Source organism: Sorex araneus, chromosome 5, assembly GCF_027595985.1.
Source record: "Sorex araneus isolate mSorAra2 chromosome 5, mSorAra2.pri, whole genome shotgun sequence".
Lineage (NCBI taxonomy): Eukaryota > Metazoa > Chordata > Mammalia > Eulipotyphla > Soricidae > Sorex > Sorex araneus.
This window is the reverse complement of record NC_073306.1, coordinates 208,414,075-208,441,893: the sequence shown is the minus strand read 5'-3', so window position 1 is coordinate 208,441,893 and position 27,819 is coordinate 208,414,075. Positions and strand designations below refer to the sequence as shown.

General features: G+C 43.7%; 1 protein-coding gene across 7 annotated transcripts in view; it reads right to left on the bottom strand.

The window, feature by feature from the left end:
- PTPN13 (protein tyrosine phosphatase non-receptor type 13) overlaps nt 1-27,819 on the bottom strand; it is a 218,711-nt gene that overhangs the window by 126,017 nt on the left and 64,875 nt on the right. For all 7 annotated transcript variants that reach the window (XM_055138852.1, XM_055138853.1, XM_055138856.1 and 4 more), the window contains exons 3-6: nt 16,203-16,381; nt 5,591-5,656; nt 3,050-3,235; nt 7-94 (exon numbers count right to left, since the gene is read on the bottom strand). In XM_055138852.1, the coding sequence (XP_054994827.1) occupies nt 7-94; nt 3,050-3,235; nt 5,591-5,656; nt 16,203-16,381 (519 nt within the window). The remainder of the gene's footprint in view (nt 1-6; nt 95-3,049; nt 3,236-5,590; nt 5,657-16,202; nt 16,382-27,819) is intronic.

Sequence of the window (27,819 nt, the reverse complement as noted above, 5' to 3'; positions counted from 1 at the left end):
TCTTACCTGTGGGTAAACCTTTTCCTCTCAGCCGGTCTCGAATCGCCTGGCTTCGGTCAGGCTTCTGCTCAGAGTTATGGGATAGTGGGTCCATCTGCACACAGGTGATCACGAGTCAAATTCGACAAAAGACAAAACGAAAGAACAACAATAAAAAAACAGCACAACAAACTCCCACTAGCTTTTTTTGGATAACTTACAGAATGACACTAAGCAATTTGGGAGGTGTTACATTAAAAACACATTATTAAGTTAAAAACACTCAACATTTGTTACTGACATAGTTCTTGGATAAGTTCCTATCTAAAACTTGTATCTTTATCTTCAGGAAATAAAAGGCAAGAGCTCTCAATGAATAATCCACTATCTTAGGAACAAAGTCAGCTATGTTCAAGTAGCTGAGATGAGTCCTATTTTAAAAACATTAAAGTTGAAATACTTTTTTCTCAAATTAATAACTACTTTTGTCTCCAAACTTAGACCACAGTTTTAAAACACAGTAATTCTGGTATAAGAAAGCTTCAAGAAATGAGGAGAGAGATAATAGTGGAAAAAAATTACTTAGATCTGGGACTAGGAGCATATACACGTGTGTTCCCATAGATTCACAGGCATTTCAGTATTCCTTCATTGGCAAAACTTGTTTGGATATGAGTTCAAAACCTAAGGTGATATGTTAAAAATACCTGTGGCATATTCGGTATGCCAAAAAAAGTAGCAACAAGTCTCACAACGGAGACATTACTGGTGCCCACTGGAGCAAATCTACGAGCAACGGGATGACAGTGATACAGTGATACTTAAAAGAAGGCTTGAATGCAATTATTTCTGAAATTTGTGTCATTTCCCCTTCCCCAAATAAATAAGAATAGCTCCCCCCCCCCAATAAAACAACAACAAAGAAACTGTTTCTTTTGTGGAGAGGAGGCCACATCTGATGGTGTGATTCCCCCACCCACCCTGTGGGGATTCCCAGGGCAGTGCTCCAGCCCTGCAAGGGAGCACCTCCCCCACCTCAAGGAGTATTTATTCAGGGCATGACATAAGGAAAAGGATTTTTAAACAATTCCCACACTCTGTCCTCTAAGGATACTTTTTTTTGTAGCATTTTCATTGGTTTTTCATAACAAACGATACTAATATTTCGGTTCTGCTTTGGGGCAGGGATTGGGGTTCGGGATGGAAACATCCAAAACATGGTGCTGGGAAGGAGTCGCGGTGGTGGGATGGGTGTTTGAATATTAAATGTAATCAAATATTGTGAACTCTTCTATAAAATTTGAAAAAATTAAAAAATAATAAGAAGATTTTTAGCAACTTTACTCTAGGAAAAAAATCAGCCAAGGGAACCAAAGTCTTGGAGGAAGCGCGGCCTGACACGATGACACTGAACTGACAGAAAACTCCGGTCCTCAAGCTGTGTGGGTCCCCGTTTCCTCGCGCACCAAGCGAAGGGGCTGTGAGGGCGGCGCTTCTCAAAGGGGCTTCAGAAAGCGAATCCAAGTTTGTTTCGCCTGCACCTCTCTCCCCTTAGAGGCTGGCTAGTGCCGTACACGGAAGGCTCTGAGAAGTCCTGCAGTGAAAATATATCTAATTCTCTAATTCCCTTTAAGGAAAGTTTCCCTTAGTATCTTTCATAGATTTTAGTAGGCCTATCTAAAAAAAAAATCACATAAACAAACGAATAAATCAGATCATCTGGGGGCAGTTCTAGATAAGTGAGAGAAAAGAATGGCCAAGAAGTCCATTCCCTCGGCCCCAGCAACCTACATTCCTCCCTCTGAGTTACAAAACATCCACCAGACACGCGCTACACACCATGTCCCAAGGACAAGCCCTCAGCTTTTGTTGCTGTTCCATCAACTGGGCAAGTATGTGGAATTTGGACATACTTTTGCCAGTCACACAACATCCCGGTTTAGAGGGCAAAACTGAAACCCCAGGGATGAGAAATTAAGAGAACGTCAACAAGAACACCCTGTGACAGTGGGAAATTTGCAGTCTACACAAAGCAGGGATAGAGGGAGACAGACAGACAGACAGACAGACCACCCGCTGTTCAGGAGCCATAACCCTAAAAGATAAGCGCAGAGAAGTAGGGCTGGAGAGGCTGCTCCATGAGGCAAGAGCACACTTTACAATGGGGGTGGGGGTGGGGGTGGGGTTGATTCCCTTGCCAAGTGTCCACTGCTGGAAAGGACTCCAGGGCACAAAGGAAGGAGCAGCCCCCAGGCACAGCCGGGACCCAAAACCCAAATCAAAACAAAACAAAAAAGCAGGAAGGGGCCGAGGAGGTAAGACAAGACAGAGGTCTGGGTGCTTGCCTCATGCGCCCCCTCCTCAGGGGAGCTTCAGGACTAACCCGGCCCCAAAACCTAAAAAAGGAAAAAAACACCCAAACAAACAAGGAACCCCTCCCCCCACATAACATAAAAGGAACAGAAAAGCTGAAAAAAGGAAAATACAGATGTAGAGCGTTTCACATCTTCAAACTGGCAAACAGGATAGAACGCAGTCTAAGAAACACAAAGATGGGACTCATAAGTAAAGAATCTGCTACTATTGGGATTCTTTATATTCAGGAAAGAAACTCTGAAAAGAACAGAAGCAACTATTTTCTGCACGCCAGAGGCCAGTGTCCATTTGGGGAATACCAGAGTATCTAGAAAAAAATAAGCACCAAGAAAAAAAGTACAAAGCAACAGAAAGCACATTTAAGGAATTCCAAAATCTGGAGATTTTACTGAAAGGACCTTAGGAAAGAGATTAATAAGGCCCCTGTAGCGCACTTTGAGCCCTGACATGATCTGATTCTGAATAAAGATCTAAAAAAAACCCATGTGTTCATTAAACTTGGAAACTAAGCTTTTTCATGGGGCTTCTAATTTGCGAGCACTGCTCCATACAACATTGCAACAATAAAGTCAACTTTCTGCTTGTAACCTTCATTGAGGAAACGCCACTTTGTATAGTGTCTGAAACAAAATGCTGCCGTGCTGTTCAGAGGAGAGACAGGGGGGTGAGCCACCTGGGTCTGTCCCTCACTCACCCCAGACAGGTTTCCCAGGACGAGCTTGACCAGCTGCTTGACGTAGGAGAATGAGGGCGCGCAGTTGCTGTTCCTGATGTGGGCACTGCAGGCGTCCAGGACAGTCCGGACGGACACGCGCGCGTAAATGACGTCCTCACACATCCCCAGGAGGATGCTGTTGAGGTGGTCTCCAAGCTTGATGGGCTGGACAGTAGAGGGGAAAGAAATATGTTTTTAGGTGCGAATAAATTTTACCTAGCGAGAGACAAGTCACTGCGGAAAAGACAGGGGTCTCCACCCCACTCCAAAGACTAGGAGGAGACAGATTCCGCATCTAGGAATGCATTCTTTTTTTTTTTTTTTTGCTTTTTGGGTCACACCTGGCGATGCACTGGGGTTAGTCCTGGCTCTGCACTCAGGAATCACTCCTGGCGGTGCTCAGGGGACCATATGGGATGTTGGGAATCGAACTAGGGTCGGCCGAGTGCAAGGCAAACGCCCTACAAGCTGTGCTATAGCTCCTGCCCCCTAGAAATGCATTCTTAATCCTTTTATCATGCAAAAAAAATTTCAAATTTTATTTTTGTCTGTTTGGAGGGGTGGAGGGTACAGGTGGTATTAGTTGGGTCCTCTGGCTCTGTACTCAAGGATCACTCCTGGTGCTCAGGGAACCAACCTTACGGACTGTGGGTGATGTAACCTGGGTTGGCTGCATGCGAAGCAAGCACCTTACCCCCTGCAGGATCTTTCCAGCCATCTACCAGAAGATGTTTAATGAACATCTTCCTTCCTGATGGGCAGTGCTATGAGGAAAAATTCTGGTTCCTGGCTTGATAAAAAGTTTGTTAGATACTTTGAGAAATACCATTTTGGTGGATCAGACAATTCATAATATTCAACAAATGCAAGATTTAATACATATAAAATATAATTTGACACTCATGTGATAACTTAGTAAAAATTCAAATACTTCAATGCCTGGCTTTTTCTAATTAGATGTAATCTGTAGGCTATTTTTAACCCAAGTGGTCAATAAGGATACCAAGAAAGCAAATTAAAACCTAAAAAGGAAACTACTGCACACTCAACAAATGGGGAAAAGATACAAAGAATAAAACTGAAGCACTGGTGAGGAGAGCAGCATTACTGGCGGGCGGGTAAGCTGGCACGGACTTTGGCTTAAACAGAAGCTTTCTCTACGGCCTTTCCACCTTTGATCTCGGGTATTTTGCGCTCCTGAGCTCAGCTTTGATGCAGTGTCCTTTAAGAGACCATCCTAACCCTAACCCTCCGGTTAGAGGCCCTGAGCTGTCTCTCCACACCACCCCCACGTGCCCAACAGCACTCACTGAACTGTGTTGTGACTGGTTATTCTGCTGATGGTTCCCATGGTGAACTCCAGAGGCATGGGGCATTATATTTATAATATGTAGTATGCTTAATACTCTGGAGATCGTATTAAATAGTTCCAAAATGATTATGATTTCTAACAGCAACATAAAAGATAAAATGTATATGTTCTAGCCAATTCAGATACTGAAGATTTGACTTTATTTTTCCTTTGCCAGAGCACGGAATACAAGGTATCAAATATAATTTGGATCATATATTACAGATAAATGAGCTATATATTACATGATTAATCTGAAGTAACAATATTTTATTCTCATTCATATCAGTAATATGGAGAGGCCAGAGTGATAGTACAGTGGGTAGGGCATCTGCCTTGCACACAGCCGACCCAGACTTGATCCCCACCATCCCATGCAGTTAGTTCCCTGAACACTGTCAGGAGTCATTCCTGAGTGCAGAGCCGGGAGTAACCCCTGAGCATTGCTGAGTGTGCCCCCCAGCAAAAAAAACCTAAAAAAATCTGTAACTGAGGCGAGAAGGCAAATTTACAATGTTCTTCCTGATGCAGAATGGGACCAGAACAAGTTAAAGAATGTCATTCATCTTTAAGTATATAAAGCGCTCTGGAGGTTAAAATAAAATCTAATGCCATATATAAAATTTTGCTTTGATGAAATAAACATATTTTTTAAAATGCTAATTACTAGTATGGTTATAATGAATCTTTAGAAACAAAATTATTTTAGGAAATAATGACTGGAAATAACCAGGGGACATCAGAATCTATGACCCCAGAAAGCGTTATTTTAATAACCGTCTACTGGTATAAGTAGCAAAATATGATTGTGAAGTGACAAGACAAAAAAGTGATGGAGTATAAATTATACTCTGAGACATCACTGAAGTTATTATTCCTACAGATTTTGCATCAAACTGGTAACTATCAATGCAAGAATGAAGCAACAATGACATGTCATTAAATTAGAAGAAATTTAAATGTACTCATTTTAAGGAGTCCACTGTATCCCAGAGATTGCAATTGTTTAGAAAAGGATGATGATGGTTGTTATTCTAGGAATTTTTCATAGTATTCTATTTTTTTTACTTTCATGTGTGACATTACTAATGTGAGCTACCAGCACAGAGGTGCTGGTGGGTCTAAGAGCACGTAACACACAATTCAAAGCAGAAAACTTGGAAACTTACTTGGCTCTGAGGGACTTCATGGTCAGCCCCCCAGTACAACGTCATTCCAAGAGAATAAATATGGATCTAGGAATAGAATTTTTAAAACATTTAATGACTATATACATTAAAAAAATAGCAAGTATTATATACTATTTTTGTTCCAAGGAAAATACAAAACACAAATTGAGAAAACAATGCTTTTATATTTTTGAATAAACTTATGAGAGTATCAAACAAAAAAGAAGTAAAACACAGGTGTTCCTGGCCCTACATTTCACTTTGAAAAAAAATATTTTTTTTGTATTCTTCACAATTCTGCTACTGTTTATATTTTTGGTGTATAAAGTTATGTAGGGCTGGAGCGATAGCACAGCGGTAGGGCCTTTCACGCCGCTGGCCCATGTTCGATTCCTCCGCCCCTCTCGGAGAGCCTGGCAAGCTACCGAGAATATCGCACCCGCATGGTAGAGCCTGGCAAGCTACCCATGGCGTATTGGATATGCCAAAAACAGTAACAATAAGTCTCACAATGAGAGATGTTACTAGTGCCTGCTCGAACAAATCGATGCGCAACGGGATGACAGTGAAAGTTACGTACCTCCACCACGAAAGGCTGGTACCCACCCTTCACTGCCCTGTGTCACTTCGAATGTGCTCCCTCCCCACCCCTACTCATTTGGTAACCTCAGTTCCGCCATCAGTTGTGCATCCTTACATGCCTCATATAAATCCCACCTGGTCTTGGTGTATGATCATTTCAATCTACTGAATTCTGGTAAGATTTCACTGAAGATCATTGCATCTATGCTGATTTTTCTCAACTTCTTTTTAATTGTTTTAGAGAATTTCCTTATCTGTCAGTACTAAAGATCTGTCATTCCCACTAGTGGAATGCTAGCAATAACGCCATCAGTATATTGTACACATTTCAAACAGCATACAAAAATCTACCCTATAATAATCTGTATTTCATTTGCATCTCTAATGAAATAACTAATGAGAAGTACAACCTGTAATCCAGTTGCAGTGCATGCTTCTCTTCTTGACGGAGTCTTACACAGTTTATTATCCCTCGAGGCAACTGACACAGTTGTACACAGCAGATGTCTGTTACATGCTTACTGCATTCAATTAAATGCGCGTGAAGTTTGAGACAGCACAGTACAGATTATTTGTATCAGACTTCTCCCAAGCCCTCTTTTCAAAGAACTTCATATGTGAACTTTTCATATATGGAAAAACTTCATAGCAGTAGCAAAATTGACTAATTGCATACTTAAAATGTATTTCTTTTATTTGGGGTGAGGATTTTGGGCCACACCCGGTGGTGCTTGGGGCTTCTTCCTGGGTCTGAGATCAGGGATAATTCTTGGTGAAAAACATATTCTTTTAATAAATTTTATCTTGGGATTCTTTAGGATACTGGCAGTACTTTAAGATTCCCTACTGTACTTACTTGTTAGTATGTGAAATAAGCTATTATTTGTTAAATTTTATACATGTCTATAAAAATTAACATTTTTGAAACTAGGTTATGAAGTTGAATGCTTGCTGAATAGTTATGTATGGAAGTATAAAAATTAAATCCAGGTGCCGACTTGATAGATGAATGTATGCCCAGATCACTGTCACTGTCATCCCGTTGCTCATCAATTTGTTCGAGCGGGCACCAGTAACGTCTCTCATTGTGAGACTTATTGTTACTGTTTTTGGCATATCCAATGCACCACGGGTAGCTTGCCGGGCTCTACCCTTCGGGTGAGATATTCTTGGTAGCTTGCCGGGCTCTCCGAGAGGGGCAGAGGAATCGAACACGGGTCGGCCATGTGAAAGGCAAACGCCCTACTGCTGTGCTATCACTTCAGCCCAGATATTTGGCCAAATACTACTCTGGGCATTTCTGGGAGAGTGTTACGGATGAACTTAACATTCAACTCGTCGAAGCAGACTGCTGTTCCAAATGTAAAGAGAGGCCTGATCTAGTCAGCAGAAGGCCTGAAAGAATCGAACAGAACGGCTTGTTCTACCCTCTCCAAGTAAGAGAGTTATTTCTGCTTGGCTACCTCTGATCTAGGACATCTACTTTTTCTTGCCGCTGGATATAAACAGAAGTAGCTCTTGCTGAATTCCAATCTTTGTGCCTTAAGAAAGGAACTACCCCACGTTTTCCTAGTTGTCATGCCTTCCTACTCAGTGTGTAGACTCATTGGTGCTGGGAATTGTCAGACTCCATAATTACACGAGTCAATTTCATATAATAAAATATCCTTATCTCTCCTTACTGATTTATCTATCTATACATATAAACAAACATGCACACATCCAATTGATCATGTTTCTCTAGGAACTCTGGCCTATATATATGTGTGTAAAATATTTACAGAAAAAAATACACAAAAACCATAATTGCTATATATGATGCTTTGTGGCTCAAATTTTTAATAATAAAATTCTGTTAAAGAAATAACTAGCTATGTTAAAAATTTGCTAAAATACATACAATACTACCATCTGAGAAACTGGTATTCTACTATATGGTATTAGAAAAATATTTATTTTTTTACAAAATGCAAAGAAAACCGCATTGCTTTTACAGTTATTCCAAAACAACCTGTAAAGTAAAAGTAGAACATACTTCCATACACATTCTTTTTTTTTTTTTTTTTTTGCGGGGTAGGGGTCGGCACACCTGGTGATACTCAGGGGTTACTCCTAGCTCTGCACTCAGGGATTACTCCTGGTGGTACTCAGGGGTTACTCCTAGCTCTGCACTCAGGGATTACTCCTGGTGGTACTCAGGGGACCATGCAGGGTGTCGAAGATCAAACCCGGGTGAGTCTCATATAAGACAAACACCCTACCTGCTGTACTATCACTCCAGCCCCCTATACACATTCTTTTTTTATAATTTATTTTATTCTTTAATTAGTGAGTCACCATGAGGGTACAGATACAGATTCACACATGTTAGAACTTGTTTTTCCCTCATACAGTGTTCACAAACACAGCCCTCCACCAGTGCCCGTTCTCCATCACCAATAAACCCAGTATCCTTCCTCCCCCCCCATCCATTCTCCCCCCCACCTCACCCTGCCTCTGTGGCAGGGTACTCCCTTTTGATCTTTCTCTCCAATTGGGTGTTGTGGTTTGCAATAGGGGTATTGAGTGGCCACTGTGTTCAGTCTCTAGTCTAATTTCAGCAAACATCTCCCTTCCCGTATACACATTCTTTTTTAACCTAAGAGTTTCTATTATTGGTGCAGCTTAAAGAAGCAGGCTTGAAGATGGTTAGTGACGCCAGGGTGTGGCTGGATCAGTATGGTGGCTCTACCACGTTTCGAGGGCAGAAACTGGAGGAGGGGTTTGGGGGGAGGAGACGTGGGGTCCTTGGGAGAGGGAGGGGGTACGCTAGTGATAGGTGTGGTGTTAGAATTATATGCATAAGAAACCATTATTAATGGCATTGTAAAACACAGAATCTCAATTAAAAAAAATTTTTTTTAGGGGCTGGAGCGATAGCACAGCAGGTAGGGCATTTGCCTTGCATTCGGCAGACCCGGGTTCAATTCCCAGCATCCCATGTGGTCTCCTGAGCACCGCCAGGAATGATTCCTGAGTGCAAAGCCAGGAGTAATCCCTGAGCATCGCCGGGAATGACCCAAAAAGCAAAAAAAAAAAAAAAAAAAAAAAAATTTTTTTTTTAAAGATTCCTAAGTAAAAAGATTGCGACAGTCCAAAAAAACATGGCAGATGGATTATCACCTGCTTACAGGCATTACACTGATAGGAAAGCCAGCAAGGAAGAATTATTTAAAAACAGCCAAATATTTGGTCTTCATGCCTTCCTTTTCATTGCATTTAGTGAGCGACAAAGAATATAAATGTCCAACCAACAAACACCTTCTGTTAAAGATATCGCCAAGCTCAGCATCTAAAGAAATCCGACAGTAGGAGCCTAATCCTACATGCTTGTCTGGGGCCACACACTGCCCAGGGCTCACTCCTGATTCTCTGCTCAGGGATTACTCCAATGTGGCATCTATTCCAAGAACAAAAACATTAACCAAAATGATACGAGGACGCCTATGTCCATTGCAGCACCAAGGACAATATCCAGGATGTGAGAACACCCTGAATGTCCAATGAATGACAGAGGGGGACAAAGAAGTTGAGACACAGGCCCACCATGAACAATACGAAGCTAGGAAAGCTTTCTGCAATCTGGACGAAATCGGGGCACACTGTGTTAAGAAACGCAAGTTGGGGGAGAATGAGAACAGTGTGATCTCACTTCTCTGCACTACACAGAAGAATGAAACAGGGGAACAAGCAATATCAAGTGAAGTCAAACCGCTGGCCTTCAGCTGCAAAGCTGAGATTCGCAGCGAGGGGCAGAAATGGAAGCAGGGGTTGACTAGCAGACACATGGGACACGGTGGGGGGGGGGGAGTCTTGGACACTCTGGTGGAGGTGAGGGTGTGACAGCTCTGTTCAGAAAAACCATGACAGTCAGCACTGTTAGAATCACGCTGCCTAAACACAACCAAAGTAAGTCAAAATTTTTTTTTTTTTTTTTTGGTTTTTGGGTCACACCCGGTGATGCACAGGGGTTACTCCTGGCTCTGCACTCAGGAATCACCCCTGGTGGTGCTCAGGGGACCATATGGGATGCTGGGATTAGAACCCGGGTGGGCCTTGTGCAAGGCAAATGCCCTACCCGCTGTGCTATCGCTCCAGCCCCAAAGTAAGTCAAATTTTTAATTAAATATAATAAAGAAAACCTTTCTGTTCCAAGAAATGAGAGGAACCATAATTCTTAGTATTTAAACTTAAAATTTGTGGCAATGAACAGTTAAACTAAATTCCCTTTAGTTTATACGAATATAAAATAAAAAAAAGAATATAAAATAAATCATCTGGGACCAGAGTACAATGGGTAGAAGGTTTGCCTTGCATGCTGCTGACCCGAGCTCAATCCCCGGCATTCCACATTGTTCCCTGAGCACCACCAGGAGTAATACCTGAGTGCAGAGCCAGGGGTAACCCCTGAGCATCACCCAGTATGACCCAAAAAGTCACTGTCACTGTCATCCTGTTGCTCGAGTGTGTGCCAGTAACGTCTTCATTCGTCCCTGTCGCATTCAGGGTCAGGGGAATGAAGTCCATTATTGTCACTGTTTTTGGCATATCAAAAACGCCACAGGTAGCTTGCCAGGCTCTGCCCAAGAAGTGAAAATAAAATGAATCATGTATGATATTTTTAAAAATAAATTACAAAAAATAGTTTAATTCAGATTCTAATTCCATCACACTAATTTTAAAAAACAAACAAACTGCTAAACAAGTATACCCTGGTGCTAAGCGGGGAGAAAAAGCCAGAGTATCAGAGCTTAATCTGAACAATGTAACCACGTCTGATTATTTAACAAAGAAAGCTAACTTATAAAGTAAAAATTAAGTATAAATAAACGGAAGTGCCTATTTTATAGTTAGACTTCTTTTTTGATACATCTGGATGTGTACAGTCTATAAAACACGTTCCACTGAAGGAAGAAAACCTTTTCTTATGTCACAATATTATTATTGCTAGCACTCAAAATAATTTGCTGGACATTGCATGTTATTTTTTTAATGAATTTTTTACTTTGACGTGATTTAATTTTGCTTATATTTTTGTGAAAAAAATCACAACCTGGGGCTGGAGCAATACACAGCGGGTAGAGCATTTGCCTTGCACGGGGCCGACCCGGGTTCGATTCCCAGCATCCCATATGGTCCCCTGAACACCACCAGGGGTAATTCCTGAGTGCAGAGCCAGGAGTAACCTCTGTGCATTGTCGGATGTGACCCAAAAAGAAAAAAATAAAGGAAGCTCTTTTTTAAAAAAAAATCACAACCTGTTGCTTTGAACTGCATGCTATTTTTAAAAATAGTTTTAGGTGCCCCCAACTGCAAGATTCTATTGGGTGCTAGTGAATGAAACATCTTTAAATCAGTCAAGTCAGGAGAGGCACTTATTCTCCTTTTCAGAATGTTCTTACCACTGTAAAATCTTAAATAGTCCCTGGACTTTTACTTATTTTTGCATTGCAAACAGTGAACAAGAAACAAATTTTAAAAATTGCCATCGATTTCTTAGTACTAGAATTGAGGCTTTGAAGCGTGAGATAGCTAAGTTTCAGTTCGATTCACCAAGAAGTCAGCTTGAACATCCATGCAACAATCACACACGCAACCCACCAGAACACTAACCGCTACCACGTGGCCTCCGCACTTTCACTTTCCTAAAGCAGCTGAACTATTTGAGCATCCTGAGCCCGGGAAAGCCCTGAGCAAGGGAAACAGTTGCAAACTTGTAACTTCACTTATGTGTCCCCCACCCCACCCACCCTTTCTTATTTATTTATTTTGGCTTTGGGGCCACAACTGGCCATGCTCAGGGTTTAATCCTGGCTCTGTACTCAGGGAGCACTCCTGGCAGGACTCAGGGACCATGTGGGGTGCCAGAGAGTGAAACCAGGCCTGTGCCAGGCAAGCGTCTTTACCCACTGTCCTACTGCTTCTGACCCTTCTCTCTCTCTCTCTCTCTCTCTCTCTCTCTCTCTCTCTCTCTCTCTCTCTCTCTCTCTCTCTCTCTCGGCATTTATATACCTCACCAAAGTAATTCAGGTATCTTTATAATACCTCTCTATAGTTAAAGGAAAGTCTGCTGCATTTCAGCATGAATTCTTTAAGCTAAGATATTGATGACTCTATTTCAGGAATTTTTAGTTTTTCTGAGATGATGAGGTGTAATAGAGAGGGGCAGGGAAGGGAGAGCTCCAAGGGGTGTGTATCTGCCGGACACGAGAGGGGCCCATGGTCCCAGTGCCCCCCACCCCGAGCAACCTGGATTCTGGCGAGGGTCCAAAGCATGTGACCAAAAGTAAGTGAAAAACAGACCGAGAAAGTTGGAGACGAGGCCCCAAGGTGTTCAGATTTGTGAAATTTAAAATACTGTTTCATCTCTTTGCAGACGTCCAGAGTGTCATTAAGATCCAGAAACTTAGAGGATTAAATAATTTTGTACATACACCATGCCCATTTCCTATTTTCTAATTACCCTTTATATTTCGAATCTTTATCACCTCCCAGAGTGATAGGACAGCGGGGAGGGCGCTTAACCTTGCACGCGACCACCCCGAGTTCAATCCCCGGCATCCCATAGAGTCCCCTGGGCACCATCAGAAGTAATTGTTGAGTGCAGAGCCAGGAAGAACCCGAGGTGTGACCCCAAAATAAAATAATCAAAAATAAAACAATCAAAAACACCCCCTCCACACACACACAAAATCGTATTCTTAAATTTCATACAGATTATACAAATAAATACATATTCTTGGGGGTGCCACAGAGGCTCGATAGCATACAAAATAGATTAAAAGAAAAACAGCCTGAAAGAAAATTTCTCAGGGCCAATTCTTTAACTATTAGCATTATTTCAGGGTTACTGTTTCCTTTCCCTTTCGCTTGCTCCTATGCAGATTCTTAAGCAGCTGATGAAACATTAAGGTAGACAAACTTACGCCTGAATTCTCGACCAACTCTTATCAGCCTCTCCCCGCCCTGCTCCCCGCCCCCAGGTTCTCAATCACTGACTGCCCAAATGCCTTCAAGCTTAAGAGCTTAATCACTGCGCTCTCCCTGCAGTTTCTGGGCCACACCCAGGGGTGCTCAGAGCTCATGCGTGGCTCTGGGCCCAGGGATCACTCCTGGCGGGTCGCAGGGGACCCTGCGGGGTTTTGGGGATCAAACCCCAGTGAGCCGTGTGCCAGCAAGCGTCCTGCCAACTCTACTCTCTCTCTGGCCCATTCTCTCCCTGCTCTATCCAGCCTCCTTTTTGCCCCTCTACCCGCCATTCCCAACTTCTCTGAAAGGGGGAAAAAAATTTATTCATCATCATTAGAAAGATAAAACTAATGCAGCTCCTTTAGATGACAATTAAATAGAAAATTTGAATGCACATATTTTTTAACACTTTACTGTTAGAAAAAGGAGTTGATTTTTATATTTATGGGAATGATGGCAAATAATATTCATAACCGATTCTGAAAAAATTTCATATGTAAATTTTCCATAGCCTGCTGCACATAATATACATATATGTGCATACATACCATACTGTGGGCAATTTAGATACAAAATATGTGTATATGTATGAATGTGTGCATATATGTACACAGATACAAAAATATATAAAACTTTCAAAGTCTTTATAACAAAATAAGATTCTCTTATGCAACACCACCAAAGTAGATATTTCTATTACAGACTTTTCTTTCTCCTTCCTATTTCCATCAAATTCATTCCCTGACACTCAGTTTTGCTCCCGCTGTTTCTCTTTTGTCCATTTCTTTATAATCCCAATTATTAAAAATTTTGTTAGAGACTTAGCCCCCAAAATTACCAATAGCATTAGACCACTTTCCTAAAGCTATAATAAATCCCCACTGCTTCAAAAGCAAGTCAAGTTCTGGCATTTGAAGTCTCCCTCCCTCCCTCCATTCTTCTCTCCGTTCTTCCCTCCCTCCCTCCATCCTTCCCCTCTTCCCTCTTCCTTCCTTTTCTGTTTCCGAACTATACCCAACATGCTTGGGACCTACTCCTCACTCTGATCAGGGTCTACTCCCGACAGTGCTCAGGGCACCGTATGTGCCGGGGATTTAACTCGGGTCCACTGCATGCAAGGCGAGTGCCCTCCTCGCTGTGCTCTCTTCCTGACTCTCACCACAGGCTCCCCGTGAGCCTAGGACAGCTGGCCAAAGGTTCCTGCATTTATTTCCTCTTTTGCGGTGGTGGGGGACACACACAGAGGTGCTCGGGGTCACTCCTGGTGGTGTTCTGAGGCTCATCAATGGAGCTGAGTATCTGACCGGTATTAGGCTGCATGCAAATATTTGGTATTTGCATGCAAGGCAAGCACCGTCTTCCCGCCTGTCCGATCTCGCCAGCCCACTTTCCCATCATCTTAAAGTACTCTGAGACCATGTTCCGAGAGACAGAGAAGCAAAGGCAGCGCCATGGCAGGCTCATCAAGAAGCCAAAAGAATCTAGGTCTAGGTTTCAGCTCCAGAATTCCTGGAACTGAGCAGATACCTGGAACTGAGTCATGATTTCCCCGAAGTGAGCTAGCCATGGTGAGGTCAACTAAGGTAACCAATCAGATGCAGGGAGGGAAGCCCACCCTATAGAACCCTTACGTAACTCTTATGCAACCTTATGTAGCTCTGACTTATAACCAGTCAGCTAAGGGTGGTCCTGGGAAAGTCCCGTTATATAGTGTTATGGTATAAAAGCCCCTCACTTGTGAGACTGGGGCTGCTCGTTCCGAGAAGGCTGCCACCGTGTCGGTGAGCCGGACGAGGCCCTAGCTCCAGCCAGCCGAGCTAGCCAATAAAGACCCTTTGCTTATTGAATTGCAACTTGTCTTTGTGCGATTCCTCTGGGAAGATCTCGGCCTGGTTTTTACAGTTCTAAAAATTCTGTGTGCAATGCCCTATTCTAACATTTCCATAATTCTACTTACTCTTTGTAGCCCAATGTTACCTTTCTCTGTAATAATGTTTTTACACTAAAACAAGTCTCTGGTGCCCGCTCGAGCAAATCGATGAATAACGGGACGACAGTGCTACACTAAAACTGTTTTTTAAATTTTTAAAAAAATTTTATCGAATCACTGTGAGATAATTACAAGCTTTCATGTTTGGGTTACAATCTCACAATGATCAAACACCCATTCCTCCACCAGTGCACATTCCCCACCACCAATATCCTGGTGTATACCCCCCCTTTCCACCCTCTCCCTGCCAGCTACACTAAAACTTTAATGCTCCTCTTATAGACACCCCAGATATTACTTATATAGCATTTGTTTCATTCTGCCCTATGTCAGAGATTGTTGATCAGGATCAACAATCCTGATCAACATGCTGATCAGGATCAATTTTCTGTTTACTTTTGTATCTTCCTCACCAATAGAGTTTAAAACACACAGTAGATATTTAATAAAGATTTAGAAACATTTTCTCATCTTTTCTCTTAGACCCGTACATTTATTTATTTTAGCTCCGGAGTCTCACATAACAGTGTCAGGGGTTTCTCCATGTTCTGCTCAGGGGGTGCTCTTGTGGTGCCCAGGGATTGTGCAGTGCTCGGCTTCCTGCAGACAGGGAATGTGCACCAGCCAATGGTGCCCTCTCTCCAGCCCTACATCCATAACTTTTTATTAAACCATTTGAGTTCTTGGGACCAGAGAGGTAATACAGCAGGCAGGGCACTCGCCTTACATGCACCGGTCCCAGGTTTCATCCCTGGCATCCCAGATGGTCCCCTGAGCACTTGCAAGAGTGACTCCTAAGAGCAGAGCCAGGAGTGACCCTTGAGCATCTCCAGGTGTGACCCCCAAACAACACCATTCCCCCCCCAAAAAAAAAAGTCTATTTGAATGTTTAAAACAAAAAGCAAACATGAACTTCTTCAAATACATAATCATTTTAAATTCAAACTCTATTATTCAAAGGGCTGAGGAATGGTCTAATTCCTACTGTCACTAGAACAGAAACAAGAGCAAGAGGAAGCGCTCGGCGCTTACCTTCTCGACGTCCGAGAGGGAAGTCAGGGACTGGTTCTGCAGCACCTCGGGGGCGGTGAAGGCACGGAGATCCTGACCTTCGATGTTCTCGTCGGTGAAGGACACGCTGCCCGACGGCAGCAGCAGCAGGGACCAGGGCGAGATGATGAAGCCCAGGGCGGCGGGATCAGCTATGCTGACTGGGTCGGGGTGGCACCGAACAAAAGGGAAGAAGAGGAAGACGCGGCTTAACTCACCAGCACGGAAACGAACCTCCCCGCCCCCTCGGACAGGAACGTGGGCGCACGGCTACTTCCACCAAACCAACACGCCGCGCAGACTCGGCGTCTCGTCTCCACCGCGGCCAGTCTTGGCTGACCGACTCCTTCCAAACTTACACGAGGGGCCTCAGACACTAGAAACAGGCCAGTCGTGGGCCAAACACTCGACCGCACTGACACACTGCGCAAACGGCACGCTGCCTGCGGCAACTCTCTCCACGCGCGAAAGTGTGTTTTAACCATGATGAGACAAGGAACCTAAAGGAAATTCTTCTGTGCCTGCTAAGGAGGCAGGCTGGGGAGGGGAGTGGCAGTTGGGGACACGGGTGCAGAGAAGGTCACACTGGTGGCGGGTTTGGTATTAGAACCGAATACTGGAAATGACTGTTATTATGAACAACTTTGTAAGCCGCGGTGTTTTTTTGTTTTTAATTTCATTTCATTTAATTTTTATAAAGTTGTTCTAGAAAGTTGTTCACATTATTTGATTACATTTAATATTTGAACACCAACCCCACCACCATGTTTCAGATATTTCCATCCCAAACCCTAAACCCTGCCTCCTGCCCCCAAGCGGAACCGAAATGATTTATTTTGTACTGGAGCGACAGCACAGCGGGTAGGGTGTTTGCCTTGCACGTGGCCGACCCGGGTTTGATTCCTCCGTCCTTCTCGGAGAGCCCGGCAAGCTACCGAGAGTATCCCACCCGCATGGCAGAGCCTGGCAAGCTACCCATGGCATATTCGATATGCCAAAAACAGTAACAACAAGTCTCACAATGGAGACGTTAACTGGTGCCCGCTCAAGCAAATCGATGAACAACAGGATGACAGCGAATCAGTGCTTGTTATGAATAATCCATTAAAAAATGATCCCCCCAAAAACGTTTCTTAGAGGAGAGTGTGTGAAGATTGTTGTATCTCACCCAGAAGCCACTAAGCCCTTGTATAAGACATCACTAACATGTTGTTAAAGGTTGAGCCTTGTGTGCATCTATCTATATCTATATAATATATCTCTCCCAAAGATTGGTTGCCTTTTACTTTAAACCCCATCAAATGTGGTGTGCTGCTCTTGGTATATCAGTGGTGTGAAGTACAAGATGTTGTGTGGTCCAGGAACAGATTCACTCATGGCTGAGGCTTGTCCGAGAGTGTGAAGAGCAAATGAAACCATGGTGGTTAAATAAAATTTCAATTTTTTTTTTTTTTTTTTTGCTTTTTGGGTCACACCCAGCGATGCTCAGGGGTTACTCCTGGCTTTGCACTCAGTAATTGCTCCTGGCAGTGCTTGGGGGACCATATGGGATGCCGGGGATCGAACCCGGGTCTGCTGCATGCAAGGTAAACGCCCTCCCCACTGTGCTATCGCTCCAGCCCCTCAAACATGTTTTTTGAAAGTGTTTTTATCCTGAGAAGGATATATGGGCTTTGTGTTAGAAAATATCATATTCTAGACAATGCTTAGACATCTGTATTAATAAGTAAAAGATTGCAATAAAAAAGTTCTATAGAATAGTCAGAACATTCAGTATGAATGAAACTTTAATTCACTATTGAAAAATGAAATCCCTGGGCAAGCTAGGAACAAGCGGATTTTTCTTTCTCTAGCAGAGGGCATCTGTCAGCACCATGAGTCAGGGCCACATTCAAAGAAAACTGCCAAGCGCCGGGAAGCCCGTCCTGCCTTTGAAAGATGCTCCTTTAATGCTCCTTGCAAAACTGGTTTCAAGGTTATGAATTCCCTAAACTGTTGCCTGTCTGTGAAGCTCTGTCGAGTTCCTTCAGGTCTGAATGATAATCTAGCTGGAGAGATTATTCAGCTAGAAGTGTTGGCTCCATTGAGCTGTTTTTATTATTCCTTTATTGTATCTCACCTCCTCTTCGGGCTCATAGAATCCCCGATAGATCTGCTGAGAATCTTCCGGGCTTTCCTTTGTACGGCAGTTCCTTTTTTGATCTTGCTGCTTTGAATACTACAATCAGCAATCCTAAATTCTTTGGGAAACCATGAATTCCTTCGAGAATTTGGGAATTTAATGAGATTACCAAGACAGTGAGTTTAGGAAAGGAACAAGTTAAGATGGACGGTCTCTTCTCAGTCCTCAGTCCTCTCTTGCAGCTGCTCCTGCTCTGAAGCATCCTGGCAAACACTGTCCTGGACCCATCCTGACCTGCTGGCTGCTTCCTGCCACGGGGCCACTGTCATGGTGACTTCCTAGCAGTGCCTGGCTTGTCCCCCTTCCTCACAGGGACCTTTGGTTACTCCCAGTTTGATTTTTATAAGCCTTGTTGCGGAGGGCAAGGGAGTGGTTGAAATCAATTTTCTTACTCTTTTGACATCTTTTCCATCTTTACTGTTTTTTCCAGTAGACATTCTTTACACTAGATGGGGAGTCGCGTCAACAGGGCCCTTCCAGGCCTGAAGGTGATGGCCGAGCTGTTTCCAAGGCAGCCTTGTCCTGAGGAAGTGGGGTGGGTGGGGGTCAGTGGTACCCGGGAGGGAGAAGGGAACTGATCTGTCACCCTTAAACAGTGTTCAAAGGAAGCTGTCGTGTTTGGTACTTGGGGAGCTGTATCACTGCTTTTGTTACTCTCTTTACTTTGTCGCTTGTATAAAACACCAATAAAGCAAAAGGGTCAGACTGAAAAAAACCTTACGGCACCAATTACCACCCCGCTGTTCTAACTGATTCTTTTATTGGCTTTTCTGTAGTTTCCCAGTATTCAATCCTGAACCTATGAGAGAAGGCTGGGATTCTAACTCCTCTGCCTACCTGTCAGCCTCATTTGAGGACAGATTATCATTTCTAGTATACTGCTACCGTCTGAATGTAGAAGTTTGGGGATCTCTGCTGAAACCGAGTCGAAATGCTCATGTCTTCATCTGCCGCATGGACTGTATACTGGCTCAGCCAGGAAAGAACATGCTGCTTCATACAAAAAACATTTCTCTGCTTGTTTTTGCTGAAACCTAAGCTAAACCATTATTTGAAGCATTATGCATAATTTTATTTATTTTGGCACAGTAACGGTGCTTGGGGGAGCATGCAGTGCTGAGGCTCCCACATATAGCACATGTGTTCCACTCTAAGCAGCTTCTCCCCAGCCCACTACACATATTTTGGACAAATTCTTTCCACCATTACAGTCTCTTTTGCTCAGAATCATTCGTATGATTGGGTAAGATAGAGTATGTCCACAAATAAATACAAGCTTGATGCTATTAGGTAGGCTAGAGAAACAAAGAGAATAAGGGGGCCCAAAAGATGGCTCCATGGCTCAAGAAAATACTGGGCAGGAATGAGGTTGCAGGTTCGAGCCCCAGTCCTGCCACATGTACCAAGACAATCCTGACAGCTTCAAGATCTGGGGTCCCCGGCCAGGGAAGAAAAGAAAGAAAACAGAGAAAAAGAATCCAACGGGGGAATTTCAGCAAAATTACTTCAACTCCAATGAAGAGAGAAATCATCTCTCTCTCTCTCTCTCTCTCTTTCTCTCTCTCTCTCTCTCTTTTAATAATATGGCCCTTTTAGATGAGTCAGATTTGATAAAGGTTAAGCAGAGATTCCAAGGAGAAGAAACAGCCAAAGGCATGTGGCCAGAAAATTATTAAATTATGCAAAGAATAATAAGAACATTGGCAGAGGGCTAGTAGAAAGCCCTGAGAAATATAGTTATCAAGGTGGGCCACAGTTCTGCTTGTCAAAAGACATACAAAGAACATACCAATATTTTCATTGTTTTCAAATGTGAGCTTTAAATGTCTTGTAATAAAGCTAAAGCAGCTGTGATAACAAACTCACTGCTGTCAAACCCCAAAGCACACACATGACGTGTACGTAATGGATTCTTTAGAAAATAGTCCAACCACAAAATGTATTTTTTCAATCATTGTAAAGTGTTATGTAAACCTACAAGTGAAGAAATTTAGAGGGGAAGCAGTCTAATTCACCCTCCTTGTTTAACTAAAGTAATTTAAAGTATTTAAACCCATTCAAAGAATGCTAACAAAAGAGTACTTTAAAATGGAATTCCAGAAGCTTGTAATTTGATGCCCTGTATTTTAGTGGTGTGATGATGGTGCTCCCCACTGCTGTTATTTTGAAAGAGTAAATCTGATGTGAACTGATTCCAGTAGTCCAATGTTCTATTTTTAGACTCTTACCAACATTCCACAGAAAAAGTTGCTTAAACAGAATTTTAAGCAGCTAGAAAGTTAGAAATAAGCAGAAATTTGATATGCAAAGAAACATCTTACAGCTTCTTTCCCAGCTTCTTTCTTTAAGCTGACACCCATACCATGGCCTCTGATGTCTCTGGTTATTTCTTTAGATTTCTCTCCTTATATTAATTTTTTTTTTTTTTTGCTTTTTGGGTCACACCCAGCGATACACAGGGGTCACTCCTGACTCTGCAGTCAGGAACTACCCCTGGCGGTGCTCAGGGGACCATATGGGATGCTGGAAATCGAACCCGGATTGGTCACGTGTTAAGTCAAATGCCTTACCCGCTGTGCTATCGCTCCAGCCCCATATTAATTTTTTTGCTTTTCAATATAACAAATATTAGGGAAAAAAGAGCACATATGAGCAATAAACATAAGGGAACGTTAATTATAATTATCAAGAAATCATCTAATGCCTTAAAGCAATAATACCACTATGGACTAAAAAAAGGGAGATGTTACTGGCACCCACTCTAGCAAATTGAAGATCAACGGGATGACAAGTGATACAAATGATGAACTGAAAACGTCATTTGTCTATTTAAACTCATACATGCATCATTTTAATATGCTTTATTATAAAAAATGAACTATTTTCAATCTGAATGATGAAATCACTTCATGATATAGAATTTTCTAAAAAAGAATCAGTTCAGGGCCAGAAAGATAGTACAGTGGGTAGGGCACTTTGCCTTACATGGGCCAATTTCAGTGCAGTCCCTGGTACCACATATGGACCCTACCAGAGCACTGCCAGGAGTGATCCCTGAGCAGAGCCAAGTGTACCCCCTGAGCATTGTTGGGAGTTGCCCAAACCCCACCTCTCCACCAATTCAGTTCCTATCTATATGAAAATATGTATTACCAAATCAATCATCACAGCATCTAGTATAATAAGGAACAAACTGGAAAAATGATAAGTGGTTTGGAACACTTCCTCTTCATTTTAACATGTTCTTGATAGTAAAGCTTTGCAAGAATTTAGTTCACTTGTATCACTTGTCATCCCGTTGATCTTCGATTTGCTCGAGCAGGCGCCAGTAACGTCTCCATTCGTCCCTGTCACATGCTAGTGTAACCCAGTGGTATCTGCTCGCTCCAGGAACACAAAAAGAATTTATTCAAGCCACTGAAAATTACAGTATATGCTACAGATTGCACTAACTAAAAGTTTACTAATTTCTTTTAGATTTTGTCACTCCTTTTTGAAATAAGTTTCTTCAACATGAAACAGACTATACTAGCAATTCCTTTCTAAAAATAAAGCTGCAGAACATGATTTGGAATGTTTGTGATCCTGATAGTAAAAGGTGTTATACCACACCTAATCATTACTGCATATTGAAAACATGAAAATATGCATTTAGCAAGCTTTTCTTCTCTAGCAGAAAAGGCTGGAGATGGGGGTTGGCAGTGGGACACCCACCTCACAGCCTCACAGCGGTCTCTGCCGGCGACCCCTGCCCCCCCCCAACAAAAAGAAAATGATTTATTTAGTTTTCTTTCTGGGAAGATAGAAAAGCTTACTGAAACAAAAGAAAGACTCTCCCCAGCCAGGGAGGAACTTAGTTTAGGACTGAGTCACTGTCACTGTTATCGATTTGTTCGAGCGGGCACCAATAACGTCTCTCATTGAGAGACTTATTGTTACTGTTTTTGGCATATCCAATACGCCCGGGTAGCTTGCCAGGCTCTGCCAAGAGGGCTCGTAGCTTGCCGGGCTCTCCGAGAGGGGCGGACGAATCGAACTAGGGTCGGCCTCGTGAAAGGCGAACGCCCAACCGCTGTGCTATCGCCCCAGCCCTTAGGGCTGAGTGCAAAACTTACTTTGCTAATGATGACACACAAACATACATTCGTTTTCTTTTTTTCTGTTAAGCCCAGAACACATTCAGGTCACCTATCCAAATCACAACCAGCGTAATCTTGGTAGGACTACTTTATTTGGCGTGAAAGGGTTTTATTTTTTTACCGTTATAATATACTCTCCCCGCCCCATGCAATTTTCATGAAGATGCCATGACTTCCAAAGTTCTCAAATGGAACATGTTCTACTATAGCAAACGGCGTTCCAGCCCCAGCCCACCACCCGAGTCTCCTTCCCCCCAACAGTGCCCCCAGACTCCCTGCCACCCCCCAGCAGACCTCCTTGGCAGGCATATAACAAATTTATTTCATATTGCTTGCTCTAGCAAAACACAAAGGAATGACAAAAGGAATTAACAGAAAATAAATCAATTAAAGTCAATCTGTGACGACTGGTACATGATTTTAACCAATATACATAAGACATCAATTCATGATTGAAACTGTATAAAACCCCTCAGCAAGCTAAAGTAAACATACCTAAAAGACAACTTTCAATGAGGAAACTAATACAGAACTTTCAGTGACTTCAATTCAAGTTCCCAATTCACTATAACTATGTCACACCGAAACATAAACTGTTCTCTAGACAACTTTGTGATGACTGGATGCTATGTGATTTTAAGCTACGGAAATAAAGAAATTAAAAGCATTTAATACAATATAGTATACTGCCAATTATCATTTACATGAACCAAGCTTCAATTCCAAGCATCTAAAATATATTGCATTAAATTTTATTTTGCACTTGGATCTAATGCTGAGAATTAGTCTCCCCTGTCAAATATAAAGCCTTTTTCTTTAAAAAAAAAATTCCGTGCTAATATATCTCAGTTTCTTTTAGATATTATATTATAATCCATCATTGTCACTGTCACTGTCATCCTGTTGCTCATCTATTTGCTTGAGCAGGCACCAGTAACGTCTCCACTGTGAGACTTGTTACAGTTTTTGGCATATCCAATACGCCACGGGTAGCTTGCCAGGTTCTGCCGTGTGGGCGAGATACTCTGCAGCTTGCTGAGCTCTCCGAGAGAGATGGAGGAATTGAACCCGGGTTGGCTGCGTGCAAGGCAAATGCCCTACCCGCTGGGCTATCACTCCAATCTGATCTATATTAGTTAAACTAAATTGATCGATTGTTAAGGCAACAGAGCTTTTAAATGGTTGTACAATAAGACTGGAGAGAGAGTACGGAGTTAAGGCATTTGCCTTGCATGAGGTCAACCGAGGACTCTTCCCTGGCACCCCCAGAGCCCCCCAGGTACCACCCAGAGTCCTGGGCACAGAGCAGGCTGGAAGCCTGAGCACCACGGGGGTGGTCCAACACGTCCCCCACGTTCTCCAAAAGAAAGCTCAAGACAATAGCAAACAGTCTGAAGAGACAGAAGCTGTGCTCTAAGAATTTGCTGTTCCCTTCCGCTAACCTACTTTTCCACCTCATTCAAGCATCAGGAAAGAAACGGTGGTAGTTTCATTTCTTCCTCGCATTCTTATTGTAATCCGAGAACTGACTTGCTTTATTCCTTTGATATATTGTTTTTCTTATTTCTCTTTGATTCCACATTCCAACCCACTTATGTAGTCAGACTCATCAGTAAAAACTGCATAACCCCAAATTATATGCTGAAATACTAAACAAACTGCTTCTGTAATATAGGGTTTAGGGAGAGGTACTAAGACGTTCCCAAACATGAGACAATACCATTATAATAATATAACTGGAAAAAGGAAAGAATTTGTCTGCAATTCCAATGGCATCCCACAGCCTTCCAAAAATTACCTTCGACCCTGCTCTTGTATGGCAATAACACCAACTAAGCTCTCTCTCTCTCTCTCTCTCTCTCTCTCTCTCTCTCTCTCTCTCTCTCTCTCTCTCTCTCACACACACACACACACACACACACACACACACACACGCTGCTCAAAGCTCTGTTCTAAAGCGAACCTGCATTTTCAGCATGCGGAAAGGGTCGGCCGACAACCAGGGTCTTGCCAGGTAAGGCCATGACTCAGATCCCCGCACCGCAGGAGGCCAAGCCTGACCCTGGCGGTTGTGCGGTCTGGGACACCCTCGCGTTAACGAGCAATTGCCACCAGCACCCAAGCCAGTGAAGAGCACTCGGGAAAGGAGTGTGACCTCTGCAGAGCACTGCAGCTACAAAGGGGGGCAAGCACTTGGGCAGGAAGTGGGACGCTGGCGAGTACTGTGTGGACACCAAAGGGCACCCCCTTCCCCCACGCCCCCGCTACATACACACACACATACACACACACACACACACACCCCTCCATGACGTGTGCATCTCAGCTAAGAGTGCACGCCAGGCCAGCTTTACAGGAGAGCAGAGCCTGGTGAGTACTGTCACCCACAGTGCCAGCACCACCCCTCGCCCACCCCAGCGGGTACCCAGCTGAACACGTGCAAGCACCACAGCCAGTCATGCACGTGGCCCCCGCTGACTGTAGCAGCAACAGCAGCAAAGAAGGAAGTGGGATGGACGGAGGGACAAACCTCCAAAATGGGCCATTCTCGGGGCCAGAGTGATAGCACAGTGGGTAGGGCATTTGCCTTGCACGCAGCCGACCCGGGTTCGATTCCCAGCAACCCATATGGTCCCCCGAGCACCGCCAGGAGTAATTCCTGAGTGCAGAGCCAGGAGTAACCCCTATGCATCACTGGGTGTGACCCAAAAGCAAAAACAAACAAACAAAAGTGACCATTCTCTTCCAACCTCCAAAATCAGAAGTTCTACATTTTCTTTAACATCTTTATTTTAAATGATACTTTATTTAATACTCTAAACTCATCTTTCCTGGATGTGATACACTAAATTAAATACAGGACTCAGAATCTGTATTCGGGAGACGAGACATTGCATTGCACAGTATTTTTTTTTTAACGCTTCCTGAGGAGGTGGTGTGCGGGCTCAGCTGGCCGACAGGGAAGAACCACGTCCGTAACGGGGGCGATCAAATGGCGACTGGACCCACTGCAGCCGCAGTCTTGTACCTGGCCACGTCTAAGTCCACTGCCAAGACAGTGGGAAGCAGAGCGCTCCTCCCGGCCAGCTGCTGTCAGTGACACTCGCATGTATCCACTGTCCCACACCACGCCAGCCCCGGGGCACCTGCCTCCCCCGACCTAGGCCTAACACCCTCCCAGGAACCCTCCGTGTCTGCAAAGAACTTGGCCTGCAGTTCGACAGACCGACTCTCTCGTGCTGCCTCCTCGGGCCATCTGTCGCTCCCTGTATTATGCTGCTTTGTTTCATTTTTTGTTTCTTGACTCCGCTCTGCAGTGCTCGGGGCTTTCTCTTGCTCGGCACTCGGGGGTCATTCCTTGTAGAGCTCAGGGGTCAAATCTGGGTCGGCCCGGGGACGGGGGTGCAAGGCAAGCACCCTCTCTGCTGTACGAGTTCTCGGGCCTACTATGTGTCTTTATTTCATTTTTCAGAAACTCTCTCCTTTTTTTTTTGTTTGTTTGTTTTGTTTCTTTTGTGTCACACCGGCAGTTACTCCTGGCTCTGCACTCAGGAGTCACTCCTGGCGGTGCTCGGGGGAGCATATGGGATGCTGGGAATCGAACCTGGGTTGGCCACATGCAAGGCAAACGCCCTCCCCGCTGTGCTATAGCTCCAGTCCCCTAGTTTTGTTTTTTAAATGAACTTTTACATTAATTCATTGTTGGGTTAGTTTCCAAGCATTTTTTCCACATCTTTGTTATTAATTTCCATTTTCAAAGCACTGTGGCCTGAGAGGAGAGTTAAGATGTTTTCTCTCTTCTTGATTACATGGAGATACTTTCTGTGTTTTGTGACCCACCCCGTGGTCCACCGTGCAGATGTCCCAGTACACTGGGGAAGAATGTGTGCTCACCGTTTGGGGGAGGAAGCCTGGCATATGTTGGCTAGTTCCATCTCCTCCATTTCTTTCCTCAAGGCCAGTGTTCCCTTGTACGTTTTTTTGCCCAGCTGACCCTTTTTGTCAGTAGGGGCAGAGAAGGTGTTCAAGTCTCCGACTACAATTGTGTTTGCCATAACATCTTTCATGACTATTGGCTACATGGGATTATTGAGATGGAAGGAGTTTATTTCTACCATTATGTGCAAGTTATGTGTGCTGATAGTCCGTCTTGTTTTAAAGAAGCTCCTTTAATGTTTCTTACAAAACAGGTCTCGAGGCTATGAACTGCGTAAGTTGTTGCTTGTCCATGAAGTTTTGTGTTATTACTGCAAATCTCAGAAGCAAGTACCTGGATGTAGAACTTTCAGTGAAATACTCATTTCTATTTTCTTTCTTTTCCTCCCTCCCTCCCTCCCTCCCTCCCTCCCTCCCTCCCTCCCTCCCTCCCTTCTTTCTTTCTTTCTTTCTTTCTTTCTTTCTTTCTTTCTTTCTTTCTTTCTTTCTTTCTCTCTTTCTTTTTTTTTTTTTGGTTTTTGGGTCACACCCGACAATGCACAGGGGTTATTCCTGGCTCTTCACTCAGGAATTACCCCTGGCGGTGCTCAGGGGACCATATGGGATGCTGGGATTAGAACCCGGGTCGGCCGCGTGCAAGGCAAATGCCCTACCGGCTGTGCTATCGCTCCAGCCCCTCTTTCTTTCTTTTGTTGTGTTTTATTACTGCAAATCTGAGAAGCAACTACCTGGATGTAGAACTTTCGGTGAAATACTCATTTCTATTTTCTTTCTTTTCCTCCCTCCCTCCCTCCCTCCCTCCCTCCCTCCCTCCCTCCCTCCCTCCCTCCCTCCCTCCCTCCCTCTGTCCCTCCCTCCCTCCCTCCCTCCCTCTGTCCCTCCCTCCCTCCCTCCCTCCCTCCCTCCCTCCCTCCCTCCCTCCCTTCCTTCCTTCCTTCCTTCCTTCCTTCCTTCCTTCCTTCCTTCCTTCCTTCCTTCCTTCCTTCCTTTCTACTATTGTCCACCATAATCGTTTGCACTGTGGGGTCTGTGAGTCTTAGGGGGGTTCCTTTGTATGTAAGCTCCTTCCTTGATCTTTCTGCTTTCAATATTCTGTCTCTGTCTGGCTTTTGTCATTCTGAGTAGTGTGTCCAGAGGTTTTCTCTCTGGGTCTATTTTCACCGGCACCCTTGGGTCCTTAAATCTGGGTACACGTACAACTCTGGGAATTCCTTATCTCTGAACTAGTGCTTCTTCATGAAATTCGCCGTTTTCAGTGTTCCTCCCGAACTCACCCATAGCTCTCTGGCGTCCTGTCCACTTCCTTTAGACTTTTTCTTTTTCTCTTGCTCATTAGAGCCTT